The sequence below is a fragment of the Salvelinus namaycush genome, chromosome 4 (genome assembly GCF_016432855.1).
Source record: "Salvelinus namaycush isolate Seneca chromosome 4, SaNama_1.0, whole genome shotgun sequence".
Classification (NCBI taxonomy): domain Eukaryota; kingdom Metazoa; phylum Chordata; class Actinopteri; order Salmoniformes; family Salmonidae; genus Salvelinus; species Salvelinus namaycush.
Genome location: NC_052310.1, coordinates 81,141,440 through 81,163,009, shown reverse-complemented (window position 1 = coordinate 81,163,009; position 21,570 = coordinate 81,141,440). Strand labels below are relative to the sequence as shown.

General features: G+C 45.2%; 1 protein-coding gene across 2 annotated transcripts in view; it reads left to right on the top strand.

Moving 5' to 3' along the window:
- Window positions 1-21,570, top strand: part of LOC120046850 (proteasome activator complex subunit 4B-like) — a 106,864-nt gene that overhangs the window by 71,123 nt on the left and 14,171 nt on the right. For both annotated transcript variants that reach the window (XM_038992407.1, XM_038992406.1), the window contains 7 exons: window positions 3,850-3,954; window positions 4,693-4,784; window positions 5,981-6,112; window positions 14,787-14,995; window positions 15,365-15,450; window positions 15,556-15,684; window positions 19,856-20,011. In XM_038992407.1, the coding sequence (XP_038848335.1) occupies window positions 3,850-3,954; window positions 4,693-4,784; window positions 5,981-6,112; window positions 14,787-14,995; window positions 15,365-15,450; window positions 15,556-15,684; window positions 19,856-20,011 (909 nt within the window). The remainder of the gene's footprint in view (window positions 1-3,849; window positions 3,955-4,692; window positions 4,785-5,980; window positions 6,113-14,786; window positions 14,996-15,364; window positions 15,451-15,555; window positions 15,685-19,855; window positions 20,012-21,570) is intronic.

Genomic DNA, 21,570 nt, shown 5'->3' with positions numbered 1-21,570 from the left:
AAGGTAGGAACGAACACACTGGAGCTACGGCAAGGTAGGAACGAACACACTGGAGCTATGGCAAGGTAGGAACGAACACACTGGAGCTACGGCAAGGTAGGAACGAACACACTGGAGCTATGGCAAGGTAGGAACGAACACACTGGAGCTACGGCAAGGTAGGAACGAACACACTGGAGCTACGGCAAGGTAGGAACGAACACACTGGAGCTACGGCAAGGTAGGAACGAACACACTGGAGCTATGGAAAGATAGGGGAGAGGAAGGAACACTGGAGCTATGGCAAGGTAGGGGAGAGGAAGGAACACTGGAGCTATGGCAAGGTAGGGGAGAGGAAGGAACACTGGAGCTATGGAAAGGTAGGGGAGAGGAAGGAACACTGGAGCTATGGCAAGGTAGGGGAGAGGAAGGAACACTGGAGCTATGGCAAGGTAGGGGAGAGGAAGGAACACTGGAGCTATGGCAAGGTAGGGGAGAGGAAGGAACACTGGAGCTATGGCAAGGTAGGGGAGAGGAAGGAACACTGGAGCTATGGAAAGGTAGGGGAGAGGAAGGAACACTGGAGCTATGGCAAGGTAGGGGAGAGGAAGGAACACTGGAGCTATGGCAAGGTAGGGGAGAGGAAGGAACACTGGAGCTATGGCAAGGTAGGGGAGAGGAAGGAACACTGGAGCTATGGCAAGGTAGGGGAGAGGAAGGAACACTGGAGCTATGGCAAGGTAGGGGAGAGGAAGGAACACTGGAGCTATGGCAAGGTAGGGGAGAGGAAGGAACACTGGAGCTATGGCAAGGTAGGGGAGAGGAAGGAACACTGGAGCTATGGAAAGGTAGGGGAGAGGAAGGAACACTGGAGCTATGGAAAGGTAGGGGAGAGGAAGGAACACTGGAGCTATGGCAAGGTAGGGGAGAGGAAGGAACACTGGAGCTATGGAAAGGTAGGGGAGAGGAAGGAACACTGGAGCTATGGAAAGGTAGGGGAGAGGAAGGAACACTGGAGCAAAGGAAAGGTAGGGGAGAGGAAGGAACACTGGAGCTATGGAAAGGTAGGGGAGAGGAAGGAACACTGGAGCTATGGAAAGGTAGGGGAGAGGAAGGAACACTGGAGCTATGGAAAGGTAGGGGAGAGGAAGGAACACTGGAGCTATGGAAAGGTAGGGGAGAGGAAGGAACACTGGAGCTATGGCAATGTAGGGGAGAGGAACGAACACACTGGAGCTACGGCAAGGTAGGAACGAACACACTGGAGCTATGGCAAGGTAGGAACGAACACACTGGAGCTATGGAAAGATAGGGGAGAGGAAGGAACACTAGAGCTATGGAAAGGTAGGGGAGAGGAAGGAACACTGGAGCTATGGAAAGGTAGGGGAGAGGAAGGAACACTGGAGCTATGGAAAGATAGGGGAGAGGAAGGAACACTGGAGCTATGGAAAGGTAGGGGAGAGGAAGGAACACTGGAGCTATGGAAAGGTAGGGGAGAGGAAGGAACACTGGAGCTATGGAAAGGTAGGGGAGAGGAAGGAACACTGGAGCTATGGAAAGGTAGGGGAGAGGAAGGAACACTGGAGCTATGGAAAGGTAGGGGAGAGGAAGGAACACTGGAGCTATGGAAAGGTAGGGGAGAGGAAGGAACACTGGAGCTATGGAAAGGTAGGGGAGAGGAAGGAACACTGGAGCTATGGCAAGGTAGAGGAGAGGAAGGAACACTGGAGCTATGGAAAGGTAGGGAGAGGAAGGAACACTGGAGCTATGGCAAGGTAGGGGAGAGGAAGGAACACTGGAGCTATGGCAAGGTAGGGGAGAGGAAGGAACACTGGAGCTATGGCAAGGTAGGGGAGAGGAAGGAACACTGGAGCTATGGCAAGGTAGGGGAGAGGAAGGAACACTGGAGCTATGGCAAGGTAGGGGAGAGGAAGGAACACTGGAGCTATGGCAAGGTAGGGGAGAGGAAGGAACACTGGAGCTATGGCAAGGTAGGGGAGAGGAAGGAACACTGGAGCTATGGCAAGGTAGGGGAGAGGAAGGAACACTGGAGCTATGGAAAGGTAGGGGAGAGGAAGGAACACTGGAGCTATGGCAAGGTAGGGGAGAGGAAGGAACACTGGAGCTATGGCAAGGTAGGGGAGAGGAAGGAACACTGGAGCTATGGCAAGGTAGGGGAGAGGAAGGAACACTGGAGCTATGGCAAGGTAGGGGAGAGGAAGGAACACTGGAGCTATGGCAAGGTAGGTGAGAGGAAGGAACACTGGAGCTATGGAAAGGTAGGGGAGAGGAAGGAACACTGGAGCTATGGAAAGGTAGGGGAGAGGAAGGAACACTGGGGCTATGGAAAGGTAGGGGAGAGGAAGGAACACTGGAGCTATGGAAAGGTAGGGGAGAGGAAGGAACACTGGAGCTATGAAAAGGTAGGGGAGAGGAAGGAACACACTGGAGCTATGGAAAGGTAGGGGAGAGGAAGGAACACTGGGGCTATGGAAAGGTAGGGGAGAGGAAGGAACACTGGAGCTATGGCAAGGTAGGGGAGAGGAAGGAACACTGGAGCTATGGCAAGGTAGGGGAGAGGAAGGAACACTGGAGCTATGGCAAGGTAGGGGAGAGGAAGGAACACACTGGAGCTATGGCAAGGTAGGGGAGAGGAAGGAACACTGGAGCTATGGAAAGGTAGGGGAGAGGAAGGAACACTGGAGCTATGGAAAGGTAGGGGAGAGGAAGGAACACTGGAGCTATGGAAAGGTAGGGGAGAGGAAGGAACACTGGAGCTATGGCAAGGTAGGGTAGAGGAAGGAACACTGGAGCTATGGAAAGGTAGGGGAGAGGAAGGAACACTGGGGCTATGGTAAGGTAGGGGAGAGGAAGGAACACTGGAGCTATGGCAAGGTAGGGGAGAGGAAGGAACACTGGAGCTATGGCAAGATAGGGGAGAGGAAGGAACACTGGAGCTATGGCAAGGTAGGGGAGAGGAAGGAACACTGGAGCTATGGCAAGGTAGGGGAGAGGAAGGAACACTGGAGCTATGGAAAGGTAGGGGAGAGGAAGGAACACTGGAGCTATGGCAAGGTAGGGGAGAGGAAGGAACACTGGAGCTATGGCAAGGTAGGGGAGAGGAAGGAACACTGGAGCTATGGAAAGGTAGGGGAGAGGAAGGAACACTGGAGCTATGGAAAGGTAGGGGAGAGGAAGGAACACTGGAGCTATGGCAAGGTAGGGGAGAGGAAGGAACACTGGAGCTATGGAAAGGTAGGGGAGAGGAAGGAACACTGGAGCTATGGAAAGGTAGGGGAGAGGAAGGAACACTGGAGCTATGGAAAGGTAGGGGAGAGGAAGGAACACTGGAGCTATGGAAAGGTAGGGGAGAGGAAGGAACACTGGAGCTATGGCAAGGTAGGGGAGAGGAAGGAACACTGGAGCTATGGAAAGGTAGAGGAGAGGAAGGAACACTGGAGCTATGGAAAGGTAGAGGAGAGGAAGGAACACTGGAGCTATGGAAAGGTAGAGGAGAGGAAGGAACACTGGAGCTATGGAAAGGTAGGGGAGAGGAAGGAACACTGGAGCTATGGCAAGGTAGGGGAGAGGAAGGAACACTGGAGCTATGGCAAGGTAGGGGAGAGGAAGGAACACTGGAGCTATGGCAAGGTAGGGGAGAGGAAGGAACACTGGAGCTATGGCAAGGTAGGGGAGAGAGACATACGCTGTGGTCACACACCATGCTTATAATCAGAACTTTACATATTTCACTTGCCATTTGCCAGGTCCTCGTTGCAAATAAGCATTTGTTCTTAACTGACTTACCTGGATAAATAAAAGTTGAATATTTGTTAAGTCCTTGACCTTTGACCTATGTTCCCCTCCCAGGTGGAGAGTCTGTGGGAGCTGCTGTGTCCTCTGATCCGTACAGCTCTGAACAACATCACTGTAGAAACCTACGCTGACTGGGGCACCTGCATCGCCACAGCCTGTGTAAGCTGCTAGCCCTCCCATCCCTCTCATTCAGCAGTCCTTTTCTTTCAGGTTCTTTCTCAATTGGTAGTTCCTTTATTCCCATTTGCATCCTCTCCTTGTTTCCTTCTCAAAACGCATTAGAGGAGAAGGCCTGAATGGGAGGGGAACTTGAATCTTCTCTTCCAATGAATTTTGAGAAAAAGGCGAGGAGTGAAGAATTGAGTACAGATATTGAGAAATAGCCTCCTGAAGCTCCTGTCTAGTACTTGCCTGGCCTGGTAATTTCCTGCTTCCATGCTGTTGACATTTGACCTTGTTATTGTACAGGAGAGCAGACGTTGACTTTAGGTTGGTTGTGTTGTACAGGAGAGCAGACGTTGACTTTAGGTTGGTTGTGTTGTACAGGAGAGCAGACGTTGACTTTAGGTTGGTTGTGTTGTACAGGAGAGCAGACGTTGACTTTAGGTTGGTTGTGTTGTACAGGAGAGCAGACGTTGACTTTAGGTTGGTTGTGTTGTACAGGAGAGCAGACGTTGACTTTAGGTTGGTTGTGTTGTACAGGAGAGCAGACGTTGACTTTAGGTTGGTTGTGTTGTACAGGAGAGCAGACGTTGACTTTAGGTTGGTTGTGTTGTACAGGAGAGCAGACGTTGACTTTAGGTTGGTTGTGTTGTACAGGAGAGCAGACGTTGACTTTAGGTTGGTTGTGTTGTACAGGAGAGCAGACGTTGACTTTAGGTTGGTTGTGTTGTACAGGAGAGCAGAGACCCCAGGAAGCTCCACTGGTTGTTTGAAATGCTGATGGAATCTCCAGTCAACGGGGAGGGGGGATCCTTCGTAGATGCCTGGTAAGGAAACACTTTGCCTCCTTTAATTCTCATCCTAGACAGTGTCTTGGTGTTTGTGTGGAAGGGTGTATTTATTCTGCTCCATATCTGCTCAGATGACTAGTCCTGCATGGAAGAGATGAGCTGTGTTCGAATACTCATACTAACTGTACTTTTTGTGATGTAAATTGAGTATGAGGTATGCTTATTGGCCATAGTATGGATATAGTTAGTGTGCCAAAAGTTCCCAGATGTCATACTAAATTTGTCAAAATATGAAGTATACAAGCAGTGGACACTATTTCCGTGCTTTTAGAGCCCATAATACAATTCTTCAGAGAATGGGCGTGGCTTCACAACGGTTTCAGATTTCAAGAAAATGGCGGCGAATATGCAGCCGATTTGAGCCGAAGTCCGACGAGAAAGGATACAATTTCATTGCTTTAACTAATCATGACAAATGTTAAGATATTTTGAGCAATATAATAAAGTAATGACTTTTCAAATAAGTTACGTTGACTGACAATTTGTTAGCTACACTTTCCTTACGAACCACAACATATCATTACAGCAGTATGTACCAGTATGTTAGCTAGCTAGCTAACGTTAGTAGGCTAGTACTAATGCGTCGAACTTGCCAGTATATTCGAATGCTCGGATCAACCCTACTCCTCGGCCAGAGGGTCCAGTGTGCGCTCTGAATGCTCCGAGAGTGAAACACTCAAAATTCTCTAACGGACAATCTGACAACGCCCTGAATTTACGTACGCCCAGAGCGCACTCCAGATTGAATTTACGAACACACCTGAAGTCGTAAAAAGTCTAGCTAGTCATTTGTAATGCTAACAAGCTAGCAAGAGGTTGCATAGCAACAGCATCAACTTCCGGTAGACAGGCGAAGTACGCTCAACTGAAAGGATACCGTTCGTTTACAGTATGCTAAAATGAACTAATAGTATGTAGTGTATATACCCATTATGTATGTAGTATACTGTATGTTAGTATGGGTATTCGAACACAGCTATGGAGTCTGGGTCGGTGATAGTTTGTTTGTCTGTAAAATGTTTGTCTGTTAGTCAAGAATATTCTCCTTGTTGGACAATAAACAAATGATTATATTTTATTGTTCTCTCCTGTCCAGTCTTCTGTGTACTCTGCAGGGAGGCCTGACTTAGCGTTAGGGTTAGGTGTGTGTATAACTCTCCTCTCCTGTCCAGTCGTCTGTATGTGCTGCAGGGGGGCCTGGCTCAGCAGGAGTGGAGGGTCCCTGAGCTGCTCCACAGACTGCTGCAGTACCTAGAGCCCAAACTCACACAGGTCTACAAGAACGTCCGTGAGCGCATCGGAAGGTAGGACCTCGCCTAAACATTGCACAAACATTTTCATTGCTGACACTCTTGTCCATAGCTTACTGCCACTTACCACATCAGTCATAGTTCATTCAGCTCGGTATCTAACCACACATCAGTCATAGTTCATTCAGCTAGGTATCTAACCACACGTCAGTCATAGTTCATTCAGCTAGGTATCTAACCATACGTCAGTCATACTTCATTCAGCTAGGTATCTAACCACACATCAGTCATAGTTCATTCTTCTAGGTATCTAACCACACGTCAGTCATAGTTCATTCAGCTAGGTATCTAACCACACATCAGTCATAGTTCATTCAGCTAGGTATCTAACCACACATCAGTCATACTTTGTTCATCTAGGTATCTAACCACACATCAGTCATAGTTCATTCATCTAGGTATCTAACCACACATCAGTCATAGTTCATTCTTCTAGGTATCTAACCACACGTCAGTCATAGTTCATTCTTCTAGGTATCTAACCACACATCAGTCATAGTTCATTCAGCTAGGTATCTAACCACACATCAGTCATAGTTCATTCAGCTTGGGATCTAACCACACATCAGTCATAGTTCATTCTTCTAGGTATCTAACCACATGTCAGTCATAGTTCATTCAGCTGGGTGTCTAACCACACGTCAGTCATACTTCATTCAGCTAGGTATCTAACCACATGTCAGTCATAGTTCATTCAGCTAGGTGTCTAACCACACGTCAGTCATAGTTCATCCAGCTAGGTGTCTAACCACACATCAGTCATACTTCATTCAGCTAGGTATCTAACCACACATCAGTCATAGTTTGTTCATCTAGGTATCTAACCACACATCAGTCATAGTTCATTCATCTAGGTATCTAACCACACATCAGTCATAGTTCATTCTTCTAGGTATCTAACCACACGTCAGTCATAGTTCATTCTTCTAGGTATCTAACCACACATCAGTCATAGTTCATTCAGCTAGGTATCTAACCACACATCAGTCATAGTTCATTCAGCTTGGGATCTAACCACACATCAGTCATAGTTCATTCTTCTAGGTATCTAACCACATGTCAGTCATAGTTCATTCAGCTGGGTGTCTAACCACACGTCAGTCATACTTCATTCAGCTAGGTATCTAACCACATGTCAGTCATAGTTCATTCAGCTAGGTGTCTAACCACACGTCAGTCATAGTTCATCCAGCTAGGTGTCTAACCACACATCAGTCATACTTCATTCAGCTAGGTATCTAACCACACGTCAGTCATAGTTCATCCAGCTAGGTGTCTAACCACACGTCAGTCATACTTCATTCAGCTAGGTATCTAACCACACATCAGTCATAGTTCATTCAGCTAGGTATCTAACCACACATCAGTCATAGTTCATTCAGCTAGGTATCTAACCACACATCAGTCATAGTTCATCCCGCTAGGTATCTAACCACACATCAGTCATAGTTCATTCAGCTAGGTATCTAACCACACGTCAGTCATAGTTCATCCAGCTAGGTGTCTAACCACACATCAGTCATACTTCATCCAGCTAGGTATCTAACCACACGTCAGTCATAGTTCATCCAGCTAGGTGTCTAACCACACGTCAGTCATACTTCATTCAGCTAGGTATCTAACCACACATCAGTCATAGTTCATTCAGCTAGGTATCTAACCACACGTCAGTCATAGTTTATCCAGCTAGGTGTCTAACCACACGTCAATCATACTTCATTCAGCTAGGTATCTAACCACACGTCAGTCATAGTTCATTCAGCTAGGTATCTAACCACACATCAGTCATAGTTCATTCAGCTAGGTATCTAACCACACATCAGTCATAGTTCGTTCATCTAGGTATCTAACCACACATCAGTCATAGTTCGTTCATCTAGGTATCTAACCACACATCAGTCATAGTTCATTCTTCTAGGTATCTAACCACACATCAGTCATAGTTCATTCTTCTAGGTATCTAACCACACGTCAGTCATAGTTCATTCTTCTAGGTATCTAACCACACATCAGTCATGGTTCATTCAGCTAGGTATCTAACCACACATCAGTCATAGTTCATTCAGCTAGGTGTCTAACCACACATCTGTCATACTTCATTCAGCTAGGTATCTAACCACACATCAGTCATAGTTCATTCAGCTAGGTGTCTAACCACACATCAGTCATAGTTCATTCAGCTAGGTATCTAACCACACGTCAGTCATAGTTCATTCAGCTAGGTGTCTAACCACACATCTGTCATAGTTCATTCAGCTAGGTACCTAACCACACATCAGTCATAGTTCATTCAGCTAGGTATCTAACCACACATCAGTCATAGTTCATTCAGCTAGGTGTCTAACCACACATCAGTCATAGTTCATTCAGCTAGGTATCTAACCACACATCAGTCATAGTTCATTCAGCTAGGTATCTAACCACACGTCAGTCATAGTTCATTCAGCTAGGTATCTAACCACACATCAGTCATAGTTCATTCAGCTAGGTATCTAACCACACATCAGTCATACTTCATTCAGCTAGGTATCTAACCACACGTCAGTCATAGTTCATCCAGCTAGGTGTCTAACCACACGTCAGTCATGCTTCATTCAGCTAGGTGTCTAACCACACGTCAGTCATAGTTCATTCAGCTAGGTATCTAACCACACATCAGTCATAGTTCATTCAGCTAGGTATCTAACCACACGTCAGTCATAGTTCATCCAGCTAGGTGTCTAACCACACATCAGTCATACTTCATCCAGCTAGGTATCTAACCACACGTCAGTCATAGTTCATCCAGCTAGGTGTCTAACCACACGTCAGTCATACTTCATTCAGCTAGGTATCTAACCACACATCAGTCATAGTTCATCCAGCTAGGTGTCTAACCACATGTCAGTCATAGTTCATTCAGCTAGGTACCTAACCACACATCAGTCATAGTTCATTCAGCTAGGTATCTAACCACACATCAGTCATAGTTCATTCAGCTAGGTGTCTAACCACACATCAGTCATAGTTCATTCAGCTAGGTATCTAACCACACGTCAGTCATAGTTCATTCAGCTAGGTATCTAACCACACGTCAGTCATAGTTCATTCAGCTAGGTATCTAACCACACATCAGTCATAGTTCATTCAGCTAGGTATCTAACCACACATCAGTCATACTTCATTCAGCTAGGTATCTAACCACATGTCAGTCATAGTTCATCCAGCTAGGTGTCTAACCACACGTCAGTCATGCTTCATTCAGCTAGGTATCTAACCACACATCAGTCATAGTTCATTCAGCTAGGTATCTAACCACACATCAGTCATAGTTCATTCAGCTAGGTATCTAACCACACATCAGTCATAGTTCATCCAGCTAGGTGTCTAACCACACATCAGTCATACTTCATCCAGCTAGGTATCTAACCACACGTCAGTCATAGTTCATCCAGCTAGGTGTCTAACCACACGTCAGTCATACTTCATTCAGCTAGGTATCTAACCACACATCAGTCATAGTTCGTTCATCTAGGTATCTAACCACACATCAGTCATAGTTCATTCTTCTAGGTATCTAACCACACGTCAGTCATAGTTCATTCTTCTAGGTATCTAACCACACGTCAGTCATAGTTCATTCAGCTAGGTGTCTAACCACACATGTGTCATAGTTCATTCAGCTAGGTACCTAACCACACATCAGTCATAGTTCATTCAGCTAGGTATCTAACCACACATCAGTCATAGTTCATTCAGCTAGGTATCTAACCACACGTCAGTCATAGTTCATTCAGCTAGGTATCTAACCACACATCAGTCATAGTTCATTCAGCTAGGTATCTAACCACACATCAGTCATACTTCATTCAGCTAGGTATCTAACCACACGTCAGTCATAGTTCATCCAGCTAGGTGTCTAACCACACGTCAGTCATGCTTCATTCAGCTAGGTATCTAACCACACATCAGTCATAGTTCATTCAGCTAGGTATCTAACCACACATCAGTCATAGTTCATTCAGCTAGGTATCTAACCACACGTCAGTCATAGTTCATCCAGCTAGGTGTCTAACCACACATCAGTCATACTTCATCCAGCTAGGTATCTAACCACACGTCAGTCATAGTTCATCCAGCTAGGTGTCTAACCACACGTCAGTCATACTTCATTCAGCTAGGTATCTAACCACACATCAGTCATAGTTCATCCAGCTAGGTGTCTAACCACACGTCAGTCATAGTTCATTCAGCTAGGTACCTAACCACACATCAGTCATAGTTCATTCAGCTAGGTATCTAACCACACATCAGTCATAGTTCATTCAGCTAGGTGTCTAACCACACATCAGTCATAGTTCATTCAGCTAGGTGTCTAACCACACGTCAGTCATAGTTCATTCAGCTAGGTATCTAACCACACGTCAGTCATAGTTCATTCAGCTAGGTATCTAACCACACATCAGTCATAGTTCATTCAGCTAGGTATCTAACCACACATCAGTCATAGTTCATTCTTCTAGGTATCTAACCACACGTCAGTCATAGTTCATTCTTCTAGGTATCTAACCACACGTCAGTCATAGTTCATTCAGCTAGGTATCTAACCACACGTCAGTCATAGTTCATTCAGCTAGGTGTCTAACCACACGTCAATCATACTTCATTCAGCTAGCTATCTAACCACACGTCAGTCATAGTTCATTCAGCTAGGTATCTAACCACACATCAGTCATAGTTCATTCAGCTAGGTATCTAACCACACATCAGTCATAGTTCGTTCATCTAGGTATCTAACCACACATCAGTCATAGTTCGTTCATCTAGGTATCTAACCACACATCAGTCATAGTTCATTCTTCTAGGTATCTAACCACACATCAGTCATAGTTCATTCTTCTAGGTATCTAACCACACGTCAGTCATAGTTCATTCTTCTAGGTATCTAACCACACATCAGTCATGGTTCATTCAGCTAGGTATCTAACCACACATCAGTCATAGTTCATTCAGCTAGGTGTCTAACCACACATCTGTCATACTTCATTCAGCTAGGTATCTAACCACACATCAGTCATAGTTCATTCAGCTAGGTGTCTAACCACACATCAGTCATAGTTCATTCAGCTAGGTATCTAACCACACGTCAGTCATAGTTCATTCAGCTAGGTGTCTAACCACACATCTGTCATAGTTCATTCAGCTAGGTACCTAACCACACATCAGTCATAGTTCATTCAGCTAGGTATCTAACCACACATCAGTCATACTTCATTCAGCTAGGTATCTAACCACACGTCAGTCATAGTTCATCCAGCTAGGTGTCTAACCACACGTCAGTCATGCTTCATTCAGCTAGGTATCTAACCACACATCAGTCATAGTTCATTCAGCTAGGTATCTAACCACACATCAGTCATAGTTCATTCAGCTAGGTATCTAACCACACGTCAGTCATAGTTCATCCAGCTAGGTGTCTAACCACACATCAGTCATACTTCATCCAGCTAGGTATCTAACCACACGTCAGTCATAGTTCATCCAGCTAGGTGTCTAACCACACGTCAGTCATACTTCATTCAGCTAGGTATCTAACCACACATCAGTCATAGTTCATCCAGCTAGGTGTCTAACCACACGTCAGTCATAGTTCATTCAGCTAGGTACCTAACCACACATCAGTCATAGTTCATTCAGCTAGGTATCTAACCACACATCAGTCATAGTTCATTCAGCTAGGTGTCTAACCACACATCAGTCATAGTTCATTCAGCTAGGTATCTAACCACACGTCAGTCATAGTTCATTCAGCTAGGTATCTAACCACACGTCAGTCATAGTTCATTCAGCTAGGTATCTAACCACACATCAGTCATAGTTCATTCAGCTAGGTATCTAACCACACATCAGTCATACTTCATTCAGCTAGGTATCTAACCACACGTCAGTCATAGTTCATCCAGCTAGGTGTCTAACCACACGTCAGTCATGCTTCATTCAGCTAGGTATCTAACCACACATCAGTCATAGTTCATTCAGCTAGGTATCTAACCACACATCAGTCATAGTTCATTCAGCTAGGTATCTAACCACACATCAGTCATAGTTCATCCAGCTAGGTGTCTAACCACACATCAGTCATACTTCATCCAGCTAGGTATCTAACCACACGTCAGTCATAGTTCATCCAGCTAGGTGTCTAACCACACGTCAGTCATACTTCATTCAGCTAGGTATCTAACCACACATCAGTCATAGTTCGTTCATCTAGGTATCTAACCACACATCAGTCATAGTTCATTCTTCTAGGTATCTAACCACACGTCAGTCATAGTTCATTCTTCTAGGTATCTAACCACACGTCAGTCATAGTTCATTCAGCTAGGTGTCTAACCACACATCTGTCATAGTTCATTCAGCTAGGTACCTAACCACACATCAGTCATAGTTCATTCAGCTAGGTATCTAACCACACATCAGTCATAGTTCATTCAGCTAGGTGTCTAACCACACATCAGTCATAGTTCATTCAGCTAGGTATCTAACCACACATCAGTCATAGTTCATTCAGCTAGGTATCTAACCACACGTCAGTCATAGTTCATTCAGCTAGGTATCTAACCACACATCAGTCATAGTTCATTCAGCTAGGTATCTAACCACACATCAGTCATACTTCATTCAGCTAGGTATCTAACCACACGTCAGTCATAGTTCATCCAGCTAGGTGTCTAACCACACGTCAGTCATGCTTCATTCAGCTAGGTATCTAACCACACATCAGTCATAGTTCATTCAGCTAGGTATCTAACCACACATCAGTCATAGTTCATTCAGCTAGGTATCTAACCACACGTCAGTCATAGTTCATCCAGCTAGGTGTCTAACCACACATCAGTCATACTTCATCCAGCTAGGTATCTAACCACACGTCAGTCATAGTTCATCCAGCTAGGTGTCTAACCACACGTCAGTCATACTTCATTCAGCTAGGTATCTAACCACACATCAGTCATAGTTCATCCAGCTAGGTGTCTAACCACACGTCAGTCATAGTTCATTCAGCTAGGTACCTAACCACACATCAGTCATAGTTCATTCAGCTAGGTATCTAACCACACATCAGTCATAGTTCATTCAGCTAGGTGTCTAACCACACATCAGTCATAGTTCATTCAGCTAGGTATCTAACCACACGTCAGTCATAGTTCATTCAGCTAGGTATCTAACCACACGTCAGTCATAGTTCATTCAGCTAGGTATCTAACCACACATCAGTCATAGTTCATTCAGCTAGGTATCTAACCACACATCAGTCATAGTTCATTCTTCTAGGTATCTAACCACACGTCAGTCATAGTTCATTCTTCTAGGTATCTAACCACACATCAGTCATAGTTCATTCAGCTAGGTATCTAACCACACATCAGTCATAGTTCATTCAGCTAGGTGTCTAACCACACATCTGTCATACTTCATTCAGCTAGGTATCTAACCACACATCAGTCATAGTTCATTCAGCTAGGTGTCTAACCACACATCAGTCATAGTTCATTCAGCTAGGTATCTAACCACACGTCAGTCATAGTTCATTCAGCTAGGTGTCTAACCACACATCTGTCATAGTTCATTCAGCTAGGTATCTAACCACACATCAGTCATAGTTCATTCAGCTAGGTATCTAACCACACATCAGTCATAGTTCATTCAGCTAGGTGTCTAACCAAACATCAGTCATAGTTCATTCAGCTAGGTATCTAACCACACATCAGTCATAGTTCATTCAGCTAGGTATCTAACCACACATCAGTCATAGTTCATTCAGCTAGGTATCTAACCACACATCAGTCATAGTTCATTCAGCTAGGTATCTAACCACACATCAGTCATAGTTCATCCCGCTAGGTATCTAACCACACATCAGTCATAGTTCATTCAGCTAGGTATCTAACCACACGTCAGTCATAGTTCATCCAGCTAGGTGTCTAACCACACATCAGTCATACTTCATCCAGCTAGGTATCTAACCACACGTCAGTCATAGTTCATCCAGCTAGGTGTCTAACCACACGTCAGTCATACTTCATTCAGCTAGGTATCTAACCACACGTCAGTCATAGTTCATCCAGCTAGGTGTCTAACCACACGTCAGTCATACTTCATTCAGCTAGGTATCTAACCGCACGTCAGTAATAGTTCATTCAGCTTGGTATCTAACCACACGTCAGTCATAGTTCGTTCAGCTAGGTGTCTAACCACACGTCAGTCATAGTTCGTTCAGCTAGGTGTCTAACCACACGTCAGTCATAGTTTGTTCATCTAGGTATCTAACCACACGTCAGTCATAGTTCGTTCATCTAGGTATCTAACCACACATCAGTCATAGTTCATTCAGCTAGTTGTCTAACCACACATCAGTCATAGTAGGTAAACATTTGTCCATAACTTTTCAAACAGGTTGGCCAAGAGATCACCTTATGCTTTTTATTTATGTAAAACCAGGTAGAATTGTTGATTTTATCATTCAATAGATTACTGAAAGAGGTAGAGACCAGCAAACTGTCGAAAAAGAGGAATACATCAAAAATGTAGGCCTAAATGGAAGAATCTAGATTAATGAATTAACTAAACTAAAGGTGTTAATCTCCCTCTGCCTCCTCTTTCGCTCTCTTTCCTCTCTCTTCTTCAGCGTCCTCACCTACATCTTCATGATAGACGTCAACCTGCCATACACCCAGCCCACGGCCTCGCCTCGCATCAAGGAGTTCACAGAGCGAGTACTCCTGCGCCTCAAACCCCTGACGGAGGGGGACGAGGAGATCCAGAACCACGTGGTAGAGGAGAACGATGTGGGGGAGCAGGACGAGAGGACACAGGCCATCAAACTACTGAAGACAGGTACGACCCCTAACTACTGAAGACAGGTACGACCCCTAACCCATCAAACTACAAAAGGCCGGTACGACCCCTAACCCAGGCCATCAAACTACTGAAGACGGGTACAACCCATAACCCATCAAACTACTAAAGACCAGTACGACCCCTAACCCAGGTATGACCCCTAACCCAGTCAGTCAAACTACTGAAGACAGGTCAGGGATATAGTTGATGGAGCTAATAAACCCAGGTGTAAAGCCAAGAGAAAAGAGTCCCGGCTCACTGGATCACTGCACGATGCAGATTTCAGTAAGTGAATGTGCCAAACGTTTAGTTATGAAGACCTTCGTCAGAGCATACGATGTAAAAAGGTTATGTATGTGTTTCCAGTACTCAAGTGGCTGATGGCCAGTGCTGGACGCTCCTTCTCCACGGCCGTTCCAGAGCAGCTCCAGTTGCTACCCCTGCTGTTCAAGGTGGGTGGGTCAAGGAAGGAAGAAACCTTGAGAGGAACCAGACTGATGGGAGGTCTATCATCCTCTGGCTGAATGCTAACAACCCTCATCTGTCTCCTCTTGTAGATCGCTCCGGTGGAGAATGATGACAGTTATGATGAGCTGAAGAGGGATGCTAAGACCTGTCTGTCTCTGATGTCCCAGGGACTACTCTACACAGAGCAGATACCACTGGTCCTGCTGGCCCTGCAAGAGGTGTGTACACACACACCCAAAAACAGGCCAGACTCATCTACAACCACTTTCTCCATTCACTGCAATCTCCAAAGAGAAAAAGGTTAAAAAACATGTCAGAACCCCCATTGTCAAGACTCTGGTTCTAACAACTCTCTGAGCCTCTGCAAAATGTTTGTTTGAGGTTGCTGTGAGTTTTGTGGTACACGCTGGATGGTGTTCTCTCTGGATTATGTTTCAGTAGTTTGTGGTACACGCTGGATGGTGTTCTCTCTGGATTGTTACAGTAGTTTGTGGTACACACTGGATGGTGTTCTCTCTGGATTATGTTTCAGTAGTTTGTGGTACACGCTGGATGGTGTTCTCTCTGGATTACGTTACAGTAGTTTGTGGTACACACTGGATGGTGTTCTCTCTGGATTACGTTACAGTAGTTTGTGGTACATGCTGGATGGTGTTCTCTCTGGATTACGTTACAGTAGTTTGTGGTACACACTGGATGGTGTTCTCTGGATTACGTTACAGTAGTTTGTGGTACACGCTGGATGGTGTTCTCTCTGGATTACGTTACAGTAGTTTGTGGTACATGCTGGATGGTGTTCTCTCTGGATTACATTACAGTAGTTTGTGGTACACACTGGATGGTGTTCTCTCTGGATTGTTACAGTAGTTTGTGGTACATGCTGGATGGTGTTCTCTCGGGATTGTTACAGTAGTTTGTGGTACACGCTGGATGGTGTTCTCTCTGGATTGTTACAGTAGTTTGTGGTACATGCTGGATGGTGTTCTCTCGGGATTGTTACAGTAGTTTGTGGTACACGCTGGATGGTGTTCTCTCTGGATTGTTACAGTAGTTTGTGGTACATGCTGGATGGTGTTCTCTCTGGATTACGTTACAGTAGTTTGTGGTACACACTGGATGGTGTTCTCTGGATTACGTTACAGTAGTTTGTGGTACACGCTGGATGGTGTTCTCTCTGGATTACGTTACAGTAGTTTGTGGTACATGCTGGATGGTGTTCTCTCTTGATTACATTACAGTAGTTTGTGGTACACACTGGATGGTGTTCTCTCTGGATTGTTACAGTAGTTTGTGGTACATGCTGGATGGTGTTCTCTCGGGATTGTTACAGTAGTTTGTGGTACACGCTGGATGGTGTTCTCTCTGGATTGTTACAGTAGTTTGTGGTACATGCTGGATGGTGTTCTCTCGGGATTGTTACAGTAGTTTGTGGTACACGCTGGATGGTGTTCTCTCTGGATTGTTACAGTAGTTTGTGGTACATGCTGGATGGTGTTCTCTCTGGATTACGTTACAGTAGTTGGTGGTACACGCTGGATGGTGTTCTCTCTGGATTATGTTTCAGTAGTTTGTGGTACATGCTGGATGGTGTTCTCTGGATTATATTACAGTAGTTTGTGGTACACGCTGAATGGTGTTTTCTCTGGATTATGTTACAGTAGTTTGTGGTACACGCTGAATGGTGTTCTCACTGGATTATGTTTCAGTAGTGTGTGGTACACGCTGAATGGTGTTCTCACTGGATTATGTTTCAGTAGTGTGTGGTACACGCTGAATGGTGTTCTCTCTGGATTATGTTTCAGTAGTGTGTGGTACACGCTGAATGGTGTTCTCTGGATTATGTTTCAGTAGTGTGTGGTACACGCTGAATGGTGTTCTCTGGATTATGTTTCAGTAGTTTGTGGTACACACTGAATGGTGTTCTCTGGATTATGTTTCAGTAGTTTGTGGTACACGCTGAATGGTGTTCTCACTGGATTATGTTTCAGTAGTTTGTGGTACACGCTGAATGGTGTTCTCACTGGATTATGTTTCAGTAGTTTGTGGTACACGCTGAATGGTGTTCTCTGGATTATGTTTCAGTAGTTTGTGGTACACGCTGAATGGTGGTCTTTCTGGATTATGTTTCAGTAGTTTGTGGTACACACTGAATGGTGTTCTCTCTGGATTATGTTAGAGTAGTTTGTGGTACACGCTGAATGGTGTTCTCTGTGGATTATGTTTCAGTAATTTGTGGTACACGCTGAATGGTGTTCTCTGTGGATTATGTTACAGTAGTTTGTGGTACACGCTGGATGGTGTTCTCTGGATTACGTTACAGTAGTTTGTGGTACACGCTGGATGGTGTTCTCTCTGGATTATGTTACAGTAGTTTGTGGTACACGCTGAAAGGTGTTCTCTGTGGATTATGTTACAGTAGTTTGTGGTACATGCTGGATGGTGTTCTCTCTGGATTATATTACAGTAGTTTGTGGTACATGCTGAATGGTGTTCTCTCTGGATTACGTTACAGTAGTTTGTGGTACATGCTGGATGGTGTTCTCTCTGGATTACGTTACAGTAGTTTGTGGTACACACTGGATGGTGTTCTCTCTGGATTGTTACAGTAGTTTGTGGTACATGCTGAATGGTGTTTTCTCTTGATTACGTTACAGTAGTTTGTGGTACACACTGGATGGTGTTCTCTCTGGATTGTTACAGTAGTTTGTGGTACACACTGGATGGTGTTCTCTCTGGATTGTTACAGTAGTTTGTGGTACATGCTGGATGGTGTTCTCTCGGGATTGTTACAGTAGTTTGTGGTACACACTGGATGGTGTTCTCTCTGGATTGTTACAGTAGTTTGTGGTACATGCTGGATGGTGTTCTCTCGGGATTGTTACAGTAGTTTGTGGTACACACTGGATGGTGTTCTCTCTGGATTGTTACAGTAGTTTGTGGTACATGCTGGATGGTGTTCTCTCTGGATTACGTTACAGTAGTTGGTGGTACACGCTGGATGGTGTTCTCTCTGGATTACGTTACAGTAGTTTGTGGTACACGCTGGATGGTGTTCTCTCTGGATTACGTTACAGTAGTTTGTGGTACACACTGGATGGTGTTCTCTCTGGATTACGTTACAGTAGTTTGTGGTACACGCTGGATGGTGTTCTCTCTGGATTGTTACAGTAGTTTGTGGTACACGCTGGATGGTGTTCTCTCTGGATTATGTTTCAGTAGTTTGTGGTACATGCTGGATGGTGTTCTCTGGATTATATTACAGTAGTTTGTGGTACATGCTGGATGGTGTTCTCTGGATTATATTACAGTAGTTTGTGGTACATGCTGAATGGTGTTTTCTCTGGATTATGTTACAGTAGTTTGTGGTACACGCTAAATGGTGTTCTCACTGGATTATGTTTCAGTAGTTTGTGGTACACGCTGAATGGTTTTCTCTCTGGATTATATTACAGTCGTTTGTGGTACACGCTGAATGGTGTTCTCTGGATTATGTTTCAGTAGTTTGTGGTACACACTGAATGGTGTTCTCTGGATTATGTTTCAGTAGTGTGTGGTACACGCTGAATGGTGTTCTCTGGATTATGTTTCAGTAGTTTGTGGTACACACTGAATGGTGTTCTCTGGATTATGTTTCAGTAGTTTGTGGTACACGCTGAATGGTGTTCTCACTGGATTATGTTTCAGTAGTTTGTGGTACACGCTGAATGGTGTTCTCACTGGATTATGTTTCAGTAGTTTGTGGTACACGCTGAATGGTGTTCTCTGGATTATGTTTCAGTAGTTTGTGGTACACGCTGAATGGTGGTCTTTCTGGATTATGTTTCAGTAGTTTGTGGTACACACTGAATGGTGTTCTCTCTGGATGATGTTACAGTAGTTTGTGGTACACGCTGAATGGTGTTCTCTCTGGATTATGTTTCAGTAGTTTGTGGTACACGCTGAATGGTGGTCTTTCTGGATTATGTTTCAGTAGTTTGTGGTACACGCTGAATGGTGTTCTCTGGATTATGTTTCAGTAGTTTGTGGTACACGCTGAATGGTGGTCTTTCTGGATTGTTACAGTAGTTTGTGGTACACACTGAATGGTGTTCTCTCTGGATTATGTTACAGTAGTTTGTGGTACACGCTGGATGGTGTTCTCTCTGGATTGTTACAGTAGTTCGTGGTACACGCTGAATGGTTTTCTCTGTGGATTATGTTACAGTAGTTTGTGGTACACGCTGAATGGTTTTCTCTGTGGATTATGTTACAGTAGTTTGTGGTACACGCTGAATGGTGTTCTCTCTGGATTATGTTGCAGTAGTTTGTGGCATGCATTCTATACAGTGCTGACATCCCTACATATCATTACCGTCATGTTGAAATTTACATAGTTCCGTTATATTCCAGATAGCGGGCAGCAGTTCGTGGCATGCACGCTACACGGTGCTGACGTACCTACAGATCATGGTCTTCTACAACCTGTTCACCTTTATGAGCGACCAGGGAGCCGTCAACGACGTCAGAGCACTGGTCATACGCCTGCTGGAGGACGAGCAGCTGGAGGTACACACACACACACACACACACACACACACCTATATATATATATATATATATATATATATATATATATATATATACACTGCTCAAAAAAATAAAGGGAACACTTAAATAACACAATGTAACTCCAAGTCAATCACACTTCTGTGAAATCAAACTGTCCACTTAGGAAGCAACACTGATTGACAATAAATGTCACATGCTGTTGTGCAAATGGAATAGACAACATGTGGAAATTATAGGCAATTAGCAAGACACCCCCAATAAAGGAGTGGTTCTGCAGGTGGTGACCACAGACCACTTCTCAGTTCCTATGCTTCCTGGCTGATGTTTTGGTCACTTTTGAATGCTGGCGGTGCTTTCACTCTAGTGGTAGCATGAGACGGAGTCTACAACCCACACAAGTGGCTCAGGTAGTGCAGCTCATCCAGGATGGCACATCAATGCGAGCTGTGGCAAGAAGGTTTGCTGTGTCTGTCAGCGTAGTGTCCAGAGCATGGAGGTGCTACCAGGAGACAGGCCAGTACATCAGGAGACGTGGAGGAGGCCGTAGGAGGGCAACAACCCAGCAGCAGGACCGCTACCTCCGCCTTTGTGCAAGGAGGAGCACTGCCAGAGCCCTGCAAAATGACCTCCAGCAGGCCACAAATGTGCATGTGTCTGCTCAAACGGTCAGAAACAGACTCCATGAGGGTGGTATGAGGGCCCGACGTCCACAGGTGGGGGTTGTGCTTACAGCCCAACACCATGCAGGACGTTTGGCATTTGCCAGAGAACACCAAGATTGGCAAATTCGCCACTGGCGCCCTGTGCTCTTCACAGATGAAAGCAGGTTCACACTGAGCACGTGACAGACGTGACAGAGTCTGGAGACGCCGTGGAGAACATTCTGCTGCCTGCAACATCTTCCAGCATGACCGGTTTGGCGGTGGGTCAGTCATGGTGTGGGGTGCCATTTCTTTGGGGGCCGCACAGCCCTCCATGTGCTCGCCAGAGGTAGCCTGACTGCCATTAGGTACCGAGATGAGATCCTCAGACCCCTTGTGAGACCATATGCTGGTGCGGTTGGCCCTGGGTTCCTCCTAATGCAAGACAATGCTAGACCTCATGTGGCTGGAGTGTGTCAGCAGTTCCTGCAAGAGGAAGGCATTGATGCTATGAACTAGCCCGCCCATTCTCCAGACCTGAATCCAATTGAGCACATCTGGGACATCATGTCTCGCTCCATCCACCAACGCCACGTTGCACCACAGACTGTCCAGGAGTTGGCGGATGCTTTAGTCCAGGTCTGGGAGGAGATCCCTCAGGAGACCATCCGCCACCTCATCAGGAGCATGCCCAGGCGTTGTAGGGAGGTCATACAGGCACGTGGAGGCCACACACACTACTGAGCCTCATTTTGACTTGTTTTAAGGACATTACATCAAAGTTGGATCAGCCTGTAGTGTGGTTTTCCACTTTAATTTTGAGTGTGACTCCAAATCCAGACCTCCATGGGTTGATAAATTTGATTTCCATTGATAATTTTTGTGTGATTTTGTTGTCAGCACATTCAACTATGT